Here is a 17,768-nt window from a genome sequence, read left to right as displayed (position 1 = left end):
AGACCCTCCCCCAGCATCAGGCCCTATTCCAGCATCAGACCTTCCCCCAGGATCAGACCCTCCCCCAGCATCACACCCTGTCTCAGCATCAGGCCTTGTCCAGCATCAGACCCTACCCAGCATCATGCCTTCCCCCAACATCAGACCCTCCCCCAGCATCAGGCCCTAGTCCAGCGTCAGACCCTCCCCCAGCATCAGATCTTACCCCAGCATCACACCCTCCTCCAGAGTCAGACCCTCCCCCAGCATCAGGCCCTAGTCCAGCATCAGACCCTCCCCAGCATCAGATCCTAGTCCAGAGTCAGGCCCTCCCCCAGCATCAGACCCTCCCCCTGAATCAGACCCTCCCCCAGCATCAGGCACTCCTCCAGCATCAGAACTTAGCCCAGCATCAGGCCCTAGTTCAGCATCAGAGGTTGCCCCCCAGCATCAGTCATTTCCCCCAGCATGAGGCCCTAGTCCAGCATCAGACCCTAGTCCTGCATCAGACATTCCCCCCCAGCATCAGACCCTAGTCCAGCATCAGGCCCTCCCCCAGCATCAGGCCCTAGTCCAGCATCAGACATTCCCCCCCAGCATCAGGCCCTAGTCCAGTATCAGGCCCTAGTCCAACATCAGACCCTCGCCCAGCATGAGGCACTCCTCCAGCATCAGACCCTCGCCCAGCATCAGGCCCTACTCCAGCATCAGAGGTTGCCCCCCAGCATCAGTCGTTTCCCCCCAGCATGAGGCCCTAGTCCAGCATCAGACATTCCCCCCCAGCATCAGGCCCTAGTCCAGTATCAGGCCCTAGTCCAGCATCAGACCCTCCCCCAGCATCAGGCCCTCCCCCAGCATCAGGCACTCCTCCAGCATCAGACCCTCGCCCAGCATCAGGCCCTAGTCCAGCATCAGAGGTTGCCCCCCAGCATCAGTCGTTTCCCCCCAGCATGAGGCCCTAGTCCAGTATCAGGCCCTCCGCCAGCATCAGACCCTCGCCCAGCATCAGGCCCTCCCCCAGCATCAGGCCCTAGTCCAGCATCAGGCCCTCCTCCAGCATCAGACCCTTCCCAGCATCAGGCCCTGCCCCCAGCATTAGGCCCTCCTCCAACATCAGGCCCTAGTCCAGAATCAGACCTTCCCCAGCATTAGACCCTCCCCCAGGATCAGATTCTAGTCCAGCATCAGATGTTCCCCACAATCATCAGGCCCTAGTCCAGCATCATACCTTCCCCCAGAATCAGACCTTCCCACAGCGACAGGCACCTCCCGCATCAGACCCTCCCGCAGCATGAGACCCTAGTCCAGCATCAGGCCCTCCCCCACCCTCAGACCCTCCCCTGGCCTCAGGCCGTTCCCCACTATCAGGCCCCCCACCTCCAGTATGAGGCGTGGCAGCTCCACTTGTCTGATGCTCCTGAGCACACTCAGGCAGCCCCAGAGCAGCAGGACAATGGCTCTTGCAGGAGGTGCATCTCCAGGAAGCACCTGCGGAGCAGCAGCAGCTGGGCTCTGTTTCAGGTCAAGGAGAGGCGAAGGGGCACTTGTGCAGGAGGCAGCCGTGGCTGTGGGCACGCTCCCCGACTCTGCTTCCTCCCCGTGGGGGCTCTGCTCTCCTGCTCTCTCACGGGCCCCAGGACTGTGTCCTTCCAGATTCACAGTCGCCTTGATATCTCAAGCCCAAGTCCTGAGTTGCGTCCCAGTCTGGTGTGGTGGAGGGCTGGGAACACCCAAGCTCAAGGGCTGAAAGGATCCCAGGGGGACAGTCGGGCCCCAGCGGGCGGCCGGGCAGGGGATGAGGGTGGCCGCCCACAGAGGGCCCCGCAGCAGCACTGGAAGGACAGCAGCGATGCCTTAGCTCACTCGGGACGCTGCCCGGCCTAGCGCTCAGAGATGTTACCGCCAGCGGCTCTGGGGATGCAGGAAGCCCGGTGAGTGACACCACGCCACATGGGCTGTGTGCGTGGGCACTGCTGACCATGGCCTCGGTTTTCATTCTGGTTCCAACTGTCCCTCCAAGGGCTGACGGGCTCCTCTTCCGAATGGCACAGATGTTTTCTTTATGTGGGTGAACGCATCCCTGCTTGTTTCTGTCGGCACTGTTGTCCCTCATCGTGTGTTTTCCTCGTTACAACCTGTACTTGCTGCTCTTCCAGTTTAAATTAGGAGCAGCCCTTATTTTCTGCATTTTCTAGTTGTCAGTGTTCATTGGGGCTTTCCAGGTGGCTCTAGTGGTAAAGATCCTGCCTGCCAAAGCAAGAGATAATGAGAGATGTGGGTTCGGTCCCTGGGTCGAGAAGATGGCCTGGAGGAGGGCATGACAACCCACTCCAGTATTCTTGCCTGGAGAATCCCATGGACAGAGGAGCTAGTGGGCTACAGTCCCTGGGGTCGCAAAGAGTCAGACACAACTGAAGCAGGTTAGCACACACCCAGGCTTTAGTTCAGTCACTCAGTGTGTCCGACTCTTTGCCACTGTGTGGACTGCAGCACTCCAGGCTTTCCTGTCCTTCACTATCTCCTGGAGTTTGCTCAAACTCATGTCCATTCAATCAGTGATGCCATAGAACCATCTCATTCCTGTTGCATCCACCAGAGAGGTGGCTGGGGCTCGGCAAAGTACATGGTCCCACTGCGTGGGTGTGAAGCTGCCCTCACCACTCCCTGACCGCGTAACCATCACTGTGTCTTCCTCTGTAAATGGGGAGGTGGCAGCACCTGCTTGGGAACGGGCACATCCAGCATCTGGTATATGATCAATGCACCACCATCTCAGCGTTGTATTTATTTATAAGAGGGATAGCATTTAATAACCTGCTCCTTTTTCTCTCTTGTCACTTAACTGTGGTCCAGATCACATCTGGTTTACTTACCCCTGTAAATCCCACACCCAGCACAAACAAGACACTCACACATATCTGCCTGAAGAGGCATGAACATACTCTGTCCTCAAGGAGATGAAGCCGAGCGAGATGGGGCCTGATGATAACAATGTGTGATGAGGAGACCCGAGGAAGACTTGTGTGGCTGTGGGGTGGGGTGGGGGCATGGGCAGAACCCCTGAGAGCTCCTGGGGATGGGGAAGGTGGCAGGAAGGAGGAGGAGGGGCTGTTCCTTGCGGGGTGTCCACATATCGTACCTCACCCCTCACTGATGAGCACTTGGGCCGTTTCCAAACACTTGTCAGTGTTCTGGGGGAAACAATCATTGCCCAGCTCCTACTCAATCAACTTCACAGAATATGTTTCTAGCACTGGAGTATAAACATTTGCTTTCTTCATTCCATCCTCCGTTCATCCACCTATCCAGCCAGCCATCTGTTCATCCATCCATCCACTCACAAATTCCATCCACCCATCGAGCCAGCCATTTGTTCATCCATCCATCCACTCACTAGTCCATCCATCCATCCACCCACCCACCCACTCATTAACTCATACGATCATCTCGGACCCACCGAGAAGACAGACGCCTCCTCCGCTCCTGCTCCCAGGAGGACCCCGAGCGTGAGTGACAGGAGCCTCATGGGGCAGCGGGGGAGACACAGAAGGGACATGCCTGCAGGCCCTCCTCCTCTGAATGGGGAAGCACCCACCTGGTCCTAAGGCCTCCTTGCCGGGGTGTCCAGGCCGGCCCCTTTCCTTCTTGCCAAACAAGCGGCCGATGGAGCACCTGATGCCCTTCTTCTTTGGGGCTTTGTCCATGGAGTCCTGGCTGCTGTTGATGCTGGGGTTGCCCCCGGGGCCGTGCTGAGAGTCCGTCGAGCTTTGGGGAGAGAAAACGCCCTTTAACCAGCGCCCTCATGCAAACACACACCCCTACCCATGACCGACTGATAGAACCGGCCACCAGCAACACCCGTGCCTCCACCTCGAGCAGACAGTGGCGTCTGCTTCACCAACCACACTCCACACGAGCAATGGGGGCTCCCGGCCACAGACATCGGCCCCAGGAAGCTGAGAGTCTCTGACTGGAGCTGCCCCCGAGGAGGGCTTGACTCCAGGCCAGCCAGTGCAGAGGGCGCTCCGACCCTCCCTCAGGGTTGCCGCTCAGCAGGTGACGAGGCTCCCAGAGCAGGCGAGCTCCCCTGCTCTGGGCAGCTCCCCCTGCCTTCCACAGGGTGACCGTCCCCGGCCGTGGCAGGAGAGCGACGGTCACCGTGCAGGGCTGCTGGTCAGGAGACCACTCGTGCCCTCCGTCGGGGGCTTCCTGGCTCAGGCCGGGAGTTCAGCAGGTGGTGGTCTGAATGAGGACAGTGTCAGCCACAGGAGGGGACAGAGTCTCCTGAGAGGAGACCCTTGAGGAAAAGGGAGGGACCCTCATGAGCAAATCTGAGAGGCACGGGGCCATCACCATCAGGAACGCGCCCCAGACGGGGAGACCTCTAGCAAGAGCAGGAAGAAAGCTCCCACAGGAGTCAATCCGCAGAGATGGACACTTTCTAAAATCACTGAGGTCCCTGAGCTCTTCTCCCCCAGCATCTGAAGTTCACCACTGAACACAGGCACCACATCCAGTGCAATTCCTTTAAAATCATCCTTCCACCTCTTTCAAGACAAGAGGCACAGGGCTCCTGAAACTGACGAGGCGCGCAGGCCCCTTACTTGCGGGTGTCCCTGAGGTCCTCGGGGCTGGCCGCGCACAGCGCCCCCGTCTGCACCTGCTCTAGCCGAAGGGACCGCGGCGAGGCAGGGCTCGAGGTTTCAGATTTGATGGTGGACTTGGCAGTTTGCACCTCCTCCCGTAGAGCTGGCATCTGAGGGAATGAGCTAAGTGTAAAATTGGCTAACAAGAGACTGTGTCAAAAAAGGCAATCATACAGGCTTTACATTATAACCACAAACATATTTGAAAATCGATTAGCTATGCTATCCGCCAAGTACAAAAAATGCCTTGTACTAGCTTAATGCCATCTTAAAGGACTGTCTTGTAGAGAAGCGGGGCGTGGGGCAGTGAGAGCACCTGACTGAGTGCAGAGACCCCGGACAGGAGCCTCCCTGCAGCGGGGCTCCGCCCTCCCTGGAATGCGGCAACCAGATGGCCCCGCCAGGCAGGACAGCAGAGCGACGCCAGCCCCATGAACCCTGCATGGCACCAACTGCCCTGATGAAAGGACTGTGCTCATCGCCAGATGCTGCTCAGAAGCACCACTAGCAAGGGTAAGGAACCTCTCAGCAAGCCTTCCAGACCTTTCTGTTTGAAGGAGAAAAGGAAACAGCTTGTACCACCACCCAAGATCATTTGTAGTGATGATGCAGGTTACTGGAACCCGTGACACCAAGTGAAACACAGGAAAGGCACCTAACCCGGCATTCGAACACCATGTGTCTGGCTCATATTTCTCTGTAACATACGACTGGGGCTACACAGTGAGGTGCTTACACGCAATTCAGTGTAATTTACTCACTGTGGTCTACATAAAGCACCCCTAGGTCTTCACTCAGAGATGATCTTGTAGTAACCTAGAGCGGTGGGATGGGGAGGGAAATGGGAGGGAGGTCCAAAAGGGAAGGGATATATGTATACCTATGGCTAATTCATGTTGAGGTTGAACAGAAAAGAACAAAATTCTGTAAAGCAATTATCCTCAATTAAAAAATAAACTAATTAAAACAACAAAAAAAAGATGATCTCTCCTGGAGTCCCAGCTTTTCCGCTGGTCCTGGGTGTGAGGACAAGAAAGAAAGTGGTGGCAACAGTGTGGGGAACAGATTAACCCCTTCAGGGTCCAGACAGGTCTCACTGACACATTTGGGTTGTGGTTAAGCCAGGGGAAGTCTGTAGAAACATGCACGGCAAGTATTTTTATAAACAACGAGTGTGTTGTTTTAACCAACTAACCTGTGCCTTTTGAATGGGATTCTGTAAAGAATACTGATCCACTGCAGCCCCACAGGAGCTTGGAGACAACAAAGTGACTTAGTGCAAAATACAGCTGAGCCTGTTTAACAGCGGCTGGATAAACTGCACCCTCCCCTGATCTCTAACAAGAAGCCTCAGGCAACAGAAGGCTACAGAGGCTAGAAATTATCCCCACGGAACCGAACAGGGGTCAATCTCAAATTCAAGTTACAATAAGCCTTTATAAAAATCAGAAAACAACACAGAACAGAGCGGGGAAGTGACATGCCTGGGTTGACCATGGACTCAGGGGAGACAAACACCTGCCTCAAAGCCAGGGTCCGCGGCCAGCCCCTTCCCCGGGCCTCCTCCTGAGGAAGGGCTCTGGGCCCCCAGCCTGGCTGCCCTCCCCCGGGAGGGAAGCCCGCCCTCCTGGTGCCCACGTGACTAGGATGGGCAGGACCGTGTCCTCACTTAACAGGAGGGCAGAGCAGGCCACCAGCCCCAGGCTGACGGAGCAGCTCCGCTGTGTCCAGCAGAAGGGCGCCCGCGCACTGAGCAGCCTGAACTGGAGAGTGGCTGCCCGAGTCCTGCGGGAAGGTCTCAGGAGTGGGCGGTCAGTGGGCTGGGAGCGGGAGAGGGACAAGGACGGCCAGCCCTCAGGGCACTGGACTCCAACAACAGGGCTCATCCGAGGGACCAGAGGGGAGAGGCAGCGAGCTCCCTCCTACTGCTCCCTCCATCAGGGATGCTGTGAGGCACGCTGGTTATGCCTGCCGGTGCTGAGCCGGTCTGTCGGTTCCCGAAGATTGTGTCCAAAGCAGTTTGTGTTCGGCGCTTCCTGCTTTGCTTCACCTAGTCAGAGGGGGTGGGACAGTGTCCAGGGGACTGCGGTGGTCCTGCCCACCTGGTTGCACATGCTTCCCTGCCCAGGTGAAGTGGCAGGAGTCCAATCTGGGAATCAGAGCTATTCCCCTCGATCCATCCCCGCCACCACCTTAGAGTTGTGACCTAGCAGAGCTGGGGGCGCAGGTCGACCTACCTGGGGGAGTCTCAGGCCTGCGAAGGGCTCCCGTTCTGTTTGGATCCACACAGAGCATGGAGCATGTGGCCCCACCAAGTGAGACTGGCGGTGTCCTCAGCTCAGACACCAGGATGGGGGCTTCTGTTGCGTGCAAACAAGCCTTCAGTTTCTTCCTGGCCTGTGTGCAGTTTTATGAGTACTTCTGGGGAGAATGAAACCATTCTTCTCATCACTTTCTTTTGAAGTCCTGAAAGGCTAGATTTTGCCTTTGCAGTTATGCAAAGAGCAGTGTGGTCCGGCTGCGAGGCTGTGTCATAGTTGTCTGAGCCGATAAATTCCAGAGTTTCAGGGCTCTGCTGAGGAGGCAGGGCGGCCTGCCTCGGGGCTGCCCGGCACAGAAGTTGGCATTCTCTGTGTTCTGCGTTTCCCCAAGTAGATGGCAAAGCAGCCCTTGAATGATTTATTGACTTGGCAAGAGTCTAAGTTAAGAAAATCATTGTAGGGTTTCCAGTAATTATTTTTAAGTCAAAATGGTGCTTTAAAAAAAATTGTGATAAAATACAGCAAACTTTACCATTGGCGACAGACCATTCCCAGTGTTGGACAACACTGTTGTCAGGAGACTTAGTCGGGGAGGTTCCCATTGAGTGAAGTAGCACACAGGACTTTTTTATTTTGCAGAAAATTTTCTCATTTGAGTTGTACTAGGAGTATTTCTTCTGTGTTTCTGCCCTGTGACTGCTCTCATGTTAGGTTTCTTCTGATCTTTCCGGTATCACTCAGGCATGGGGATTATGAGTGACCTTTTTTTTCCCTCTCCGGGGATTGAACCTGGGCCCCCAGCATTGGGAGCAAGGAGTCTTAGCTGCTGAACCCCCAGGGAAGTCCCATGAGTGGACCTCTTGAGCATGTAGCTCCCTGCCTTCCCTGTGCTGTCCAGGGTTTTGGGATCCCGGGCAGAGCATCTGTGTGGGTCTCTGGGCAGGGCTCTCCTGGCATCTGTGACGCTCAGTGCTGCTCTTCCAAATGTGGAAAGCCTCGGCCGGACACAGTGTCCATCACCCCGGACGATCGGGGAGCCAACACCTGGGAGGACCGACCCCGATGTCGTGGTAGGAGCCGCCACTCTGCCCGCCTTTCCCGTCTCCTGAAGTGGATCCTCCCAGGTTTTTGGGTGGGTGGGTGGGTGGGGGGCTGTTCTACAATCCAGGGTGTGGGGTGTACTCGTTCTTTCTTTTCCTTTTCAGAATGACGTAAGTGAAAAAGAGCAGAGATGGGGGGCCAAGGCCGTGCCAGGATCTGGGCACCAGGAACACATCAATTAAGAGACTTTCTCGATCTTTGTGTGAAAGTGACATTCTGAAATGTGAAGGGGTGAGGTGGGGCACGCTCCCCGCTGCGTAGCGCGAGTGCCCTGCTTTCTGTGGGCTGGCCCTGCTTCTGTGTCGTCTGGTCCCTTGTTTACACAGTAGATAAAAATGAGGTCTGACATGTACATGCGTAAGTGTTTGTGTACGTGCGTGTGTAAAGATGTGCTCAGTGACTTTAAATCCTCATTGCCCGTGACTCCTGTACTTCTTACTCTCCAGTCTGGTTTTCAACCTTGTAGTTTTCATGCAGGAACACAGTCACTTAAGCTGTTCTCTCTGTGGAAGGGAGATTTCTAAAGCATGGGCTGTCTTTGAAGACCTGAGATCAAAAACACCCCCTCCTTAATGTGTATTATTCTGTTATAATGTTATAATTCTGTTGTTGTCAGTTGAATCCCGTGAGCTGAATCCTGAACTTCATGTTCTCATGAAGGTAAAGATAGGAGACTGCACGAAGCAAGGATTGTCCCTGACTTGGCCCGTCTTAACTTGCCACCTCCGGGGTAGCTTGTTTTCTTTTTGGGAAGTGTAGGTAGTCTTCTTCCCAGCTCCTCAGGGGCTTGGGAGGTGGCCAGTCCTGGTTGGTGTTCTAAGCCATACATCTGGGATTGTCATCCGGATGTGGAGTGAGGTGGCCCTCGGCTGCCTTGGGTGACAGCTGCCTGGCCTGCCCGGTTTGGGCTGCATCTTGTGATCTGTCCCGCTGCTCCTAGCGCTTAAAGTGAAAATGACTTTTACATCTTAAGTTCTGTAAGCCTCTCACTTCACCTTTGAATGGAAAGCCGGGGTGCTTCATGTTGAGAGAAACCGTCTGAATATTCCACATCTCTTGGTTCCTGGCCTAGGGTCGTCCGGGTGCAAGCCTGTTGGCTTTGTGTCCCATTTGCCTCTGGTGACGTTTATCAAGCTGCCTCTCCCGGTTCATGTGTTTGGTGAACCGCGAGGAGCTGTCCTCCACGGAGTGGAATGCTGTCCACGTCGTAGCCCCAGGTGCTATAGGGGCTTGGAGATGCCTCATTGTGTGTGTTCAGACTTTCTTTTTTTCCCATTAACCTGCTTCTGATTCTGAAAACTGCTGGAGTTGGGGGGAGCTGGAGGTGCAGTAAAGTGAACACAAGGGAGGCCGGGCTGGGGAGCTACCGGGGAATGACACCTCACAGATTGCAGAGATAACATCCTTGTCTCTCCTCCCAGAAACCACAGACACATGTCTTGGCTGTCTGTGTGACCGATTTGTTCATCTTCCATCTCTTCCCTCCCAAGTATCCACAAGTTGCGGGAGAATGTGTTTCAAGAACACCAGACCCTCAGGGAGAAAGAGCTGGAAATGGGACCCAAAGCCTCGCACAGCTACAGAGGGAAGTTTGGCGTGGAGCAGGACAGGATGGACAAGGTAAGTGCCGACCCACGTGGTGTCAGTCCTGGCGTGCTTGACCTCGCCAGGGTCAGCAGGGTCGTCTCTCAGCCCTCCCCTTCCATTGAAAAGTTGGGAATCCACTTGTTGAGGACGAGATTTGCCAGACGGAAGTCTCTCTCAATTGACCTTAGCCGAGAAGGGCTGTGCTTTCTGGAAGCTCTTCAGATTCTGAGTTGCTGGGGAGGGAGGTGTTTTGGGAAGGCTGCAGCTGGAGATCAGGTCCTACCAGAGGCCAGCTCTGTGACCAGGACAGAGGCCCACAGGCAGCCAGACTGCTGGCATGGGCGTCACGTGTAGTTCAGGCTGCAGCCTTAGTGGTTCCCATCTGCAGCCCAGAGCTGAGTTTCAGCACCTGGTTTCACGTCGAGGCTGGAAAGTCAGCCACCTAGCGTGCTCCTGTCCTTCGCACACTTGGTGACCTTCAGACAGGACCCTGTCCTCTGGCGTCAAACCGTGGCCCACCAGGCTGAGGACAGGCAGGTCTCAGTAGGTGGGACTGAAGCTGTTAACAGTGCAGCATCCTTTGCTGGTACTCAGAGAGGGGGCTGGATCAGCTGGGGGCTGTGTCCGCCCTGCAGAGAGGACAATAGACTGGAGCAGGTGTGCTGCATCTGCAGTGAAGCGGGTGGGCGTTTCCCAGGCTGGGTAACTTGAGATGTCTGCCTTTACTCTGTGCTGAGGTATCAGCTGGGGTCAGATTCCTCTGTAATTCCACCCCATCTGCCTTGTGTCTGGATCGGCCTCAGCCCGGAATGACAGGGCTTGTCACACTGGTGAGCCACCACCTGCTTGAGAGAGGGGCGCCTCTCATGACCAGAGCGTCATCCCTGCTTCCCGCAGTGCTCTGCCTGGTGCTGACTATCTCATAAATAGAGTCTCGTCATTGTGAGACCAAGGCCAATCTGGGGGACAAAGCTGTTTTGATCAGAAAGTTGGGTGAATCGCTAAGCTTTCACCTGGCCATATTTTTGGAACAGTTCTCTCTGACTTCTTGGTGATGAAGAGTCACGCTGGCGGTTCCTTTGGGCATGCTGCTGCCTCCATGTTACCTTGCTGATGTTTTCTGGGTGAGACCCCTGAAGCTGCAGATGGGTGGTCTCTGCCACAGGTTTTTGGAGGCCGCAGTGCTCCAGATCGGCTATTGGCTGTGGGCATCGAATCCAGCCTGGGAGCGAGAGAAAGTAACAGCTCCAGACTGGAAAATAAATCCTGCTTTGCTCCCCGGCTGTGGAAGAACGCATGCCCTCAGCTGCCTGCAGAGTTGTCAGAGGTGGTGGTGACCCTGTGGGGGTTGGACCCTAAACACTGCCGCTGAAGTTCCGGATAAACAAGCAGGAGAGGAGTTGGTAGTGCGCTGGCAGGCACCTCACTGTGTTGAAGGAGGGGGCCAAGGTGGGGGTGATTCCCTGGGGAGGAGCTAGGCTGGACGAGCCGCCTCCTCGCCCGGCATTGGGTCATGCGTCAGTCATCTGTCCTGCATCCTCAGTGTCCACAAAGAGGTCCGTGACCACTCTCCATTCTGCCGAGGGCGCCTGCTGCCTTACTGTGAGGGTCATGCCTGGGCGACTGGAGCAGCACGGGGCCGCTCAGCATTCGGCGTGTAAATATTTTTAGCTTCCCGGCCACCACAGGGTCTCTGGTGGCTCCTGAACTACCTGTATTGTCTTGACAGGAAGTTAGACATAGATTTTCTGTAAAGGAACAATGTTCAGAAACACCTGTATGCTCTTTGTATGTTATTTACAAAGAACCTCAGTGCTGGATGTGGGCCATGGGCCATGGCTTGCTGACCACACAGCGGGAGCTCGGGGTGGACTGCTCGGTGTGCATGTGGCCTTGAGAGGTCACCAGACCCGCTTCCCTGACTGGGGGGTGGCGGGACGGTGGCAGACCCCACTGCACACCTGGGCGGGCTGGGTGTGTGGCAGGTGTTGACACTGAACGTGCGGTGTGCCTGAAGCATGCCATCTGTATTGCAGTTTGTGCCCTGATTTCTGGGCCACGTGCTTTGACAGTGTCCCACCTGAAAAGGGTGATCACTGCCAGCAGTCTTCCTGGAAGTGGGCTTAGGAGTCGCTGGCAGGCTGCTGGCTCTGTGGTTCTGGTTGGGGCTGGCTTCCTGGTTCTTCACACCCAGGCACCTCAGAAGGCCCCCTGTGGCTGGGGTTCTTGGGAGACTTCTGGGGAGCCTGGTGTGGAGAGGGTTCAAACACCTGACTGGGGGGCCCTGGTGTTGTGATGCCCCATGGAGTTACCTCCCTCTGGGCCGGCTTCCACGTTGAGTGATTTTGTTTGCGTCACCCATGCCGACCAGAAGTGCAGGCTGCCTCAGGGTCGGGGGGCGGGTCCAGTGTGGCCATGCTGGTGGGTGTCTGATGCTTCACTTTTGCCCCTGTTTCAGTCAGCTGTCGGCCATGAGTATCAGTCAAAGCTCTCCAAGTGCTGCTTGCAGGTTGACTCCATCTGGGGGTTTGGAGGCGAGTTTGGTGTCCAGTTGGACAGAGTGGACCAGGTGAGTGAAGCGTTGTGAGTAGACAAGAATCGGGGTAGTGGTTTCCCCTTGGGGGTCAGGAAGGGGGCTCCTGGGTGCTGGCCGCATGCAAGTGCTTCATTACCAAAAGTGTATCTTGTGTGCCTATCTCTGGCACGTGTGTGAAGTTCCCATGAGATGGTTTTAAGACATCAGGAGAGGACCGTGCTGGAACCCACCCCTGCTTCAAACTACCTCGGCTTTCTCACTGACCATGTAATCCCACCATGGAATTATCCGTGACATGGCTTCTGTGTACACGTGGTATCCTGTGTTGAGCTTGCCGCCAAACCCTACACAAGGGTGAGAGACCAACAGCAGGGCGGTTAGGACAGATGTCAGGCAGCTTCTGAGGTCTTCTCCTGCAGAGGTCTGTAGAAGAGCCTTGGTCAGAGACCTGCTTCTCAGGTACAACACCAGTCTCAGAAACCCAAACTCACTCTTTATCAAGCAAAGGGTTGGCATACGTTTTAAGTAGGGTATCCAGTAAAGGAAGAGGTCTGTGCTAGTGGGATCTTAGAGTGGAGAAAACTGTGCCAGAATCTTGAGTCCATGAAAGAGAACAAGTTGACATGGATGAACTCACCACTCAGAGCCACCATAAGAAGTACATTAGTTAGCTTGCGCTGTGGAACAAACAAGCTCAGCACCTAGTGGCTTAAAATAATGTGTATTTATTATCTCAGGTTCTTTCAGTGGGGTCAGAAATTCAGAAATGGCTTAGCTGTGCAATTCTGGCTTGGGAGTCCCTTGTGAGGTTATCGTCAAGATGTCATGTAGGGCTGCAGGTATCTGAAGGTTGTTCTGGGACTGGAAGATCAGCCTGCAAGATAGCACACTCACAGGGCTGTTGGCGGAGCCTCAGCTCCTCACCACATGGACCTCTCCTCAGGCTGCTTGAGTGTCCTCACAGCATGGCAACTGGCTTCACCCAGGGCAGGAAGTGCGAGAGAGAGTGAGGAAGAGTCTGAAATGCCTCTGATGGCCCACTTTTCAGTAGTTACATGCTGTCATTTCTGCCTTATTCTATTCATTAGAAGCGAGTCCCTAAGCTCGGTCCATACTTAAGGAGCAGGAGATTGGGTTCCCTTCTGAGCAGAGGAATACCCCAAAACTTGAGGACATAACTTAAAACCACCACCACAAAAATCCAGGGACAGCAGTATTCTGGGAGCTTCTTTCAGCTTAGACCTTATGACCAACTACGGGATGTTACCAACTGTTGCTAGCCCTCTCCCCGCTCCCCAGTCAGAAAGTGGCCTCAGCTGGCTGTGTCTACAGGGCCTAAGACTTCCGGGTGTCTGCCACCGTGTCCTCACTCTGGAGATCACACTCATTCTCTTCTAAGCATCTCACACCTGGAACCCGGCATCCTGGGCAACCCAGCGACCACACCCCATCCTCTCCCAGAAGTCAACTCCAGCACCAGTTTTTAAATATTTATTTGGGCACGCTGAGTCTTAGCTGCATCGTGCTGGATCTTTTAGTCACAGCATGTGGGATCTTTAGTTGTGGCATGTGGGATCTAATTTCCCGAGCAGGGATCAAACCCAGGCCCTCTGCATTGGGAGCATGGGGTCTTAGCCACTGGAGCATCAGGGAAATCCCAGTACCATCATTTTTTGAAGCAATAAGACAAAATGAGGCTTCGATTTTATAAAGTCTCAGCCAATTCTGATCAAGAGTGCCTGGTCACATTTGCTGAGTTTTTGGCAACTCGGCCGCGTGTCAAAAAATTGGGCCCAATCACACGTACAGGCTCATTCTATGATTTCCAGGACACAACAGTAAACATCAGTTCATGTTCAACAGGCCAAAAGAGAACAGCCTTTCTGTGGTTATCTACTGTTGCACAGTGAACCACCTAGAACTTAGTGGCTGCAAACAGCCACCCATTATCTCTCATCAGGCTGTGGGTCGGGGGCTGACTGGAGCTAGATGTGTGGTCGATCTCCAGTGGGGACAGTCCTGCATCCACAGTCAGCTGGTGGGTCAGCTGAGCTTGGCTGCTCAAGGGTAGCCATGGTTCATGATGGACAAGCTGGCTGCTGGCAGGGATGATGATGGGAGTCCTGTCCTCCAGCAGGCTGGCCTGGGATTGTTCACAGGGAAGTGGCCAAAGAGCAGTGCTCTCAAGGCCCTGTGAGGCTTGTCACTTTGCCTGTTTCTGTTGGCCAAGCCAAGTCACAAGGCCAGCCCAGAAGCTGCAGAAATACGCTGTGTCTCTTGACGGGAAATGTTGCAAAGTAGCGTGGCAAAGGGGGCAGCTACAGGCCAGGGCAGGAGAATCATGGCCTCCTACATTCCACCCCACGTGTGGTCTTCTTGACTTGATGCTGAAGAAGAGACTGGATAGAACTCAACATCTTCCCACTGTTGTTATTTTTATTCTATTGCTAAGTCATTCTTACTCTTTGCAACCCCATGAACTGCAGCACCCCAGGCTTCCTTGTTCTTCACTATCTCCTACAGTTTGCTCATGTCCATGGAGTCTGTGATGCCACCTGACCACCTCATCCTCTGTTGCCCACTTCATTTGGATAGAACTGAACATCTTCCCACTAAAAAACTCTTTAAAAACCAAAAAGGACAGCTTTGAAACAGAGTTGGAAACATCTATTTCAAGCCAAGGGCCAAAATCACACTGAATAGTGATGTGTCACAAGTGGTCTCATTAAAGTCAGGGACAAGTCAAGAATGCTGTGATCACCTCTGTTAATTATCAATGCTCTGAAAGTTCTAGAATGTGCTATCGAACAAGAAAAATCAATAATAATTGTGATAGCTGAAAGAGGAAATTAAATTAGCCAGTGATTGGAGATTATATAATGGCCTACCTGAAAAACACAAAAGTATCAGCTGAAACATGGTAATAATAGAACAGCTCTGTCACGGAGTCAGATGCTAACAACTCTCCAGAGTTATTGTTGGCAAAAGAATCAGTGTGTAATTCCTGGAAATTGCAGTGGAGAAAGGATGCAATCAGAAAGAGCAAGGTTGTGGGGGGAATAGAGATACCCTATGATTAAACTTAAGAGGAATAAGATACCAATCTGCACAAAAATGTAAAGTTCTGAGGAACGAAAGATGGAAGGAAGGGATCAGGGGAGGGAGGAAGGAAGTTTGTATAGATGGATGGATGGATGGATAAATGAACAGATGGATGATGGATGGATAAATGAACAGATGGATGATGGATGGATAAATGAACAGATGGATGATGGATGGATAAATGAACAGATGGATGATGGATGGATAAATGAACAGATGGATGGATGGATTAATGCGTGGATGGATGGAAGGGTGGTTAGACAGGTAGATGGATGGATGGGTGGTTGGATAGATGCATGGACAGATGGTGGTTGGATAGATGGATGGATTGATAGACGGATGGATGGATGGGTGGATGAATGGATTAATGAGTAGATAATAGTAGATGGATGGACAGATGACTGGCTGACTGGATGGATGGGTGGATGGATGGATGGATGAATTAGTGAGTGGATGGATGGATGGATTAGTGAGTAGATGGATGGATGAACAGATGGCTGGCTGGCTGGCTAGGTGGATGAACAGAGGATGGAATGAATAATGTTTACATATGTTTACACTCCAATTCTAGAAACATATTCTAGGAAATTAAGTAGGAGCTGGGCGATGATTGTTTTCTCCAGAACAGTGACAAGTGTTTGGAAACGGCCTAAGTGCTATCAGTGAGGGGTGAGGTGCAATCTGTGGACACCCCACAAGGAACAGCCCTCCCCCTCCTTCCTGCCACCTTCAGCAGCCACCGCCCCAGGACTGACTCGTCTGTGTGTGTTTCCAGTTTCCCCGCACTAATGCTACAGGTGATTATACAGCGTCCAGAATACGACAAAGACATTTTGAACTCGATGCGATCTTTAATCTGTTTAAAGTTGTTGTATGGCCCCTAAGGTATTTTATTACAGACTTTTTAATTAGTGAAAAATTCATGAATACCATAGAGAAAATGTTTTAAAATTTAATGTTTCTTCTATTTATGTAAACTTATGACTTTATTTATATACTGACTTTTTCTTGTATAGCCAGGCTATATATATCCTTTCAGATCAATTCATGTTCTGATACCTGATTTTAGTCTTTCAAATGAATGTACTGTAATGCTTGTCTGTATAAATCCTATGAACAAATATAGGGCTTTTGTAAATGATGCATTTATTGTAATTATTCTTGTTTAATTTTTAAATGATAAACCATGAGAGAAGGGGTTTTCCTGCAATTGTAAAATCATCATGACACGGTGTGCATTATCCTTCCAGAATGTAACCGAGCTCTCCAACACTCACTCTGAAATGAGCGAACTTACTTTCAACCAATTGTTCTATTTTAACGACTGACCTAAACTGTACTTTTTCTAGCAAGAAATGCTTTTTCTCTGCAGAGTGAAGCGATTTAAAAGTACTGGGTGTTGAATGTGAGCTTCTAGTGAAGTCTGGGCTGAAAGCATGAGTAGAAGACGACTATGACAATCTCTCCCGTGACCTGGTCTCTGAGGACCCGGGTCCCTCTCTCCGCTGAGACTCTTCGGGGAACAATCGCGATGCCCTGCACCCGCTGCAGAGCCGGTGCGCTGGACGGTGAAGGAACCACGTCCCACAGACAGACAGCGTAGAGCAGCTCTAACAAAGGCCTTAGTTTTCTTATGTAAAGCATCTTTTTATCTGTAAACATGTTTAAAGAATGGAGCTAGGCGTACATTTGTAGATTTTGATGACATAGCCATTTCGGATTGTATAAGCAGCAAATGTAACTTTTACTCTTTCAGGAGCACATTAAAAAAGCCAGCAAGAGATGCGTTCAGATCACAGTGCGTCATTTATTATGCAGTGATATCTCAGTAGACAGAGATGGCACGTCTCTTTACATGTGGGCTCCACCTTTAATTTACTTGTACAATTCATTGTTACCATTCTGTTTTTCTACTAATCTTTGGTGAACTTCCTGAATATGTGACAAAGTACGTACAGTCTACTTTTGAACTATTTTTATCACAGTATTATTTATTGCTTTCTTTCAATAAAGTACTGAAGGAAAATTTCCCACTGCCAATAGAGTGTGCCGAGGGTAAGCTGTACTCTGAGAACAGACCAGAGCTGGTAATGGGAGCCCGTGTCATCGGACATTGTTAAGAGAAACGGATGGATACAATGGAAAGGCTAGAAGGCGGAAGCATAGATGTCCCCAAAGGACGACCGACCTGGTATTCATGCTCTTGGCTCTGGAGACAAGAGGCTCCATCACTTCAGCATCTGCGGGGACAGGGCCCCTCTGCTGCGGAGGCGTGGGCAGCGGGCCGAGGATGGGAACAAAGTGCGGGGGTCAAGGCTCACCGTGGATCCCAGGGCGGGGTGGCCGAGGGCAACCCTGATGCGGACCCGAATGATGCACTAGGGAGTGTGCGTGTGCACGCCTGTGTGTGGGAGCTTTTTATGTTATTTTAGTCAACAGTCTTTATTCATATATCCATAGAAACAAGAATGTAGCAAGGGGAGGTGGGAGGGAGATTCAAGAGGGAGGAGACATACGTTCATCTATGGCTAATTCATATTGGTGTATGGCAGAAAT

General features: G+C 52.6%; 3 protein-coding genes across 3 annotated transcripts in view; 2 read left to right on the top strand and 1 right to left on the bottom strand.

Moving 5' to 3' along the window:
* The window catches only part of LOC122710277, an 87,835-nt gene extending 70,593 nt beyond the window's left edge, over positions 1-17,242 (top strand). The window contains exons 4-8 of the mRNA XM_043927986.1: positions 7,871-7,956; positions 8,092-8,165; positions 9,478-9,607; positions 12,033-12,143; positions 15,836-17,242. Of these exons, the coding sequence (XP_043783921.1) occupies positions 7,871-7,956; positions 8,092-8,165; positions 9,478-9,607; positions 12,033-12,143; positions 15,836-15,865 (431 nt within the window). The 3' untranslated portion in view covers positions 15,866-17,242. The remainder of the gene's footprint in view (positions 1-7,870; positions 7,957-8,091; positions 8,166-9,477; positions 9,608-12,032; positions 12,144-15,835) is intronic.
* On the top strand, positions 632-1,863 carry LOC122672941. Its single transcript, XM_043870453.1, has 2 exons — positions 632-750; positions 1,278-1,863. Exons 1-2 carry the CDS (start codon positions 632-634, stop codon positions 1,861-1,863), a joined length of 705 nt encoding a protein of 234 aa, XP_043726388.1.
* LOC122672956 (liprin-alpha-1-like) lies at positions 2,114-4,770 on the bottom strand. The gene is made up of 3 exons (XM_043870476.1): positions 4,584-4,770; positions 3,575-3,744; positions 2,114-2,226 (listed from the first exon to the last, which is right to left on the bottom strand). The coding sequence occupies exons 1-3, from the start codon at positions 4,733-4,735 to the stop codon at positions 2,171-2,173; spliced, it is 378 nt and encodes a 125-aa protein (XP_043726411.1). The 5' UTR covers positions 4,736-4,770; the 3' UTR covers positions 2,114-2,170.
* Positions 17,243-17,768: the final 526 nt, after the last annotated feature.

The sequence above is a fragment of the Cervus elaphus genome, chromosome 16, assembly GCF_910594005.1.
Source record: "Cervus elaphus chromosome 16, mCerEla1.1, whole genome shotgun sequence".
Lineage (NCBI taxonomy): Eukaryota > Metazoa > Chordata > Mammalia > Artiodactyla > Cervidae > Cervus > Cervus elaphus.
The sequence above is the reverse complement of the archived record's forward strand: the minus strand, read 5'-3'. Positions and strand labels throughout refer to the sequence as shown.

What these genes read in the sequence shown, in the direction of transcription:
- LOC122672941 (XM_043870453.1), top strand. Translation starts at nt 632, where the DNA reads ATGAGGCACTCCTCCAGCATCAGACCCTCGCCCAGCATCAGGCCCTAC. An exon ending in GCCCTAGTCCAGCATCAGAC is followed by an intron (nt 751 to 1,277) that starts ATTCCCCCCCAG and finishes GCAGCATGAGAC; the next exon opens with CCTAGTCCAGCATCAGGCCC.
- LOC122672956 (XM_043870476.1), bottom strand. Translation starts at nt 4,735, where the DNA reads ATGCCAGCTCTACGGGAGGAGGTGCAAACTGCCAAGTCCACCATCAAA. An exon ending in GACCTCAGGGACACCCGCAA is followed by an intron (nt 3,745 to 4,583) that starts GTAAGGGGCCTG and finishes CTCTCCCCAAAG; the next exon opens with CTCGACGGACTCTCAGCACG. An exon ending in CAAGGAGGCCTTAGGACCAG is followed by an intron (nt 2,227 to 3,574) that starts GTGGGTGCTTCC and finishes TTGCTTTGGCAG; the next exon opens with GCAGGATCTTTACCACTAGA.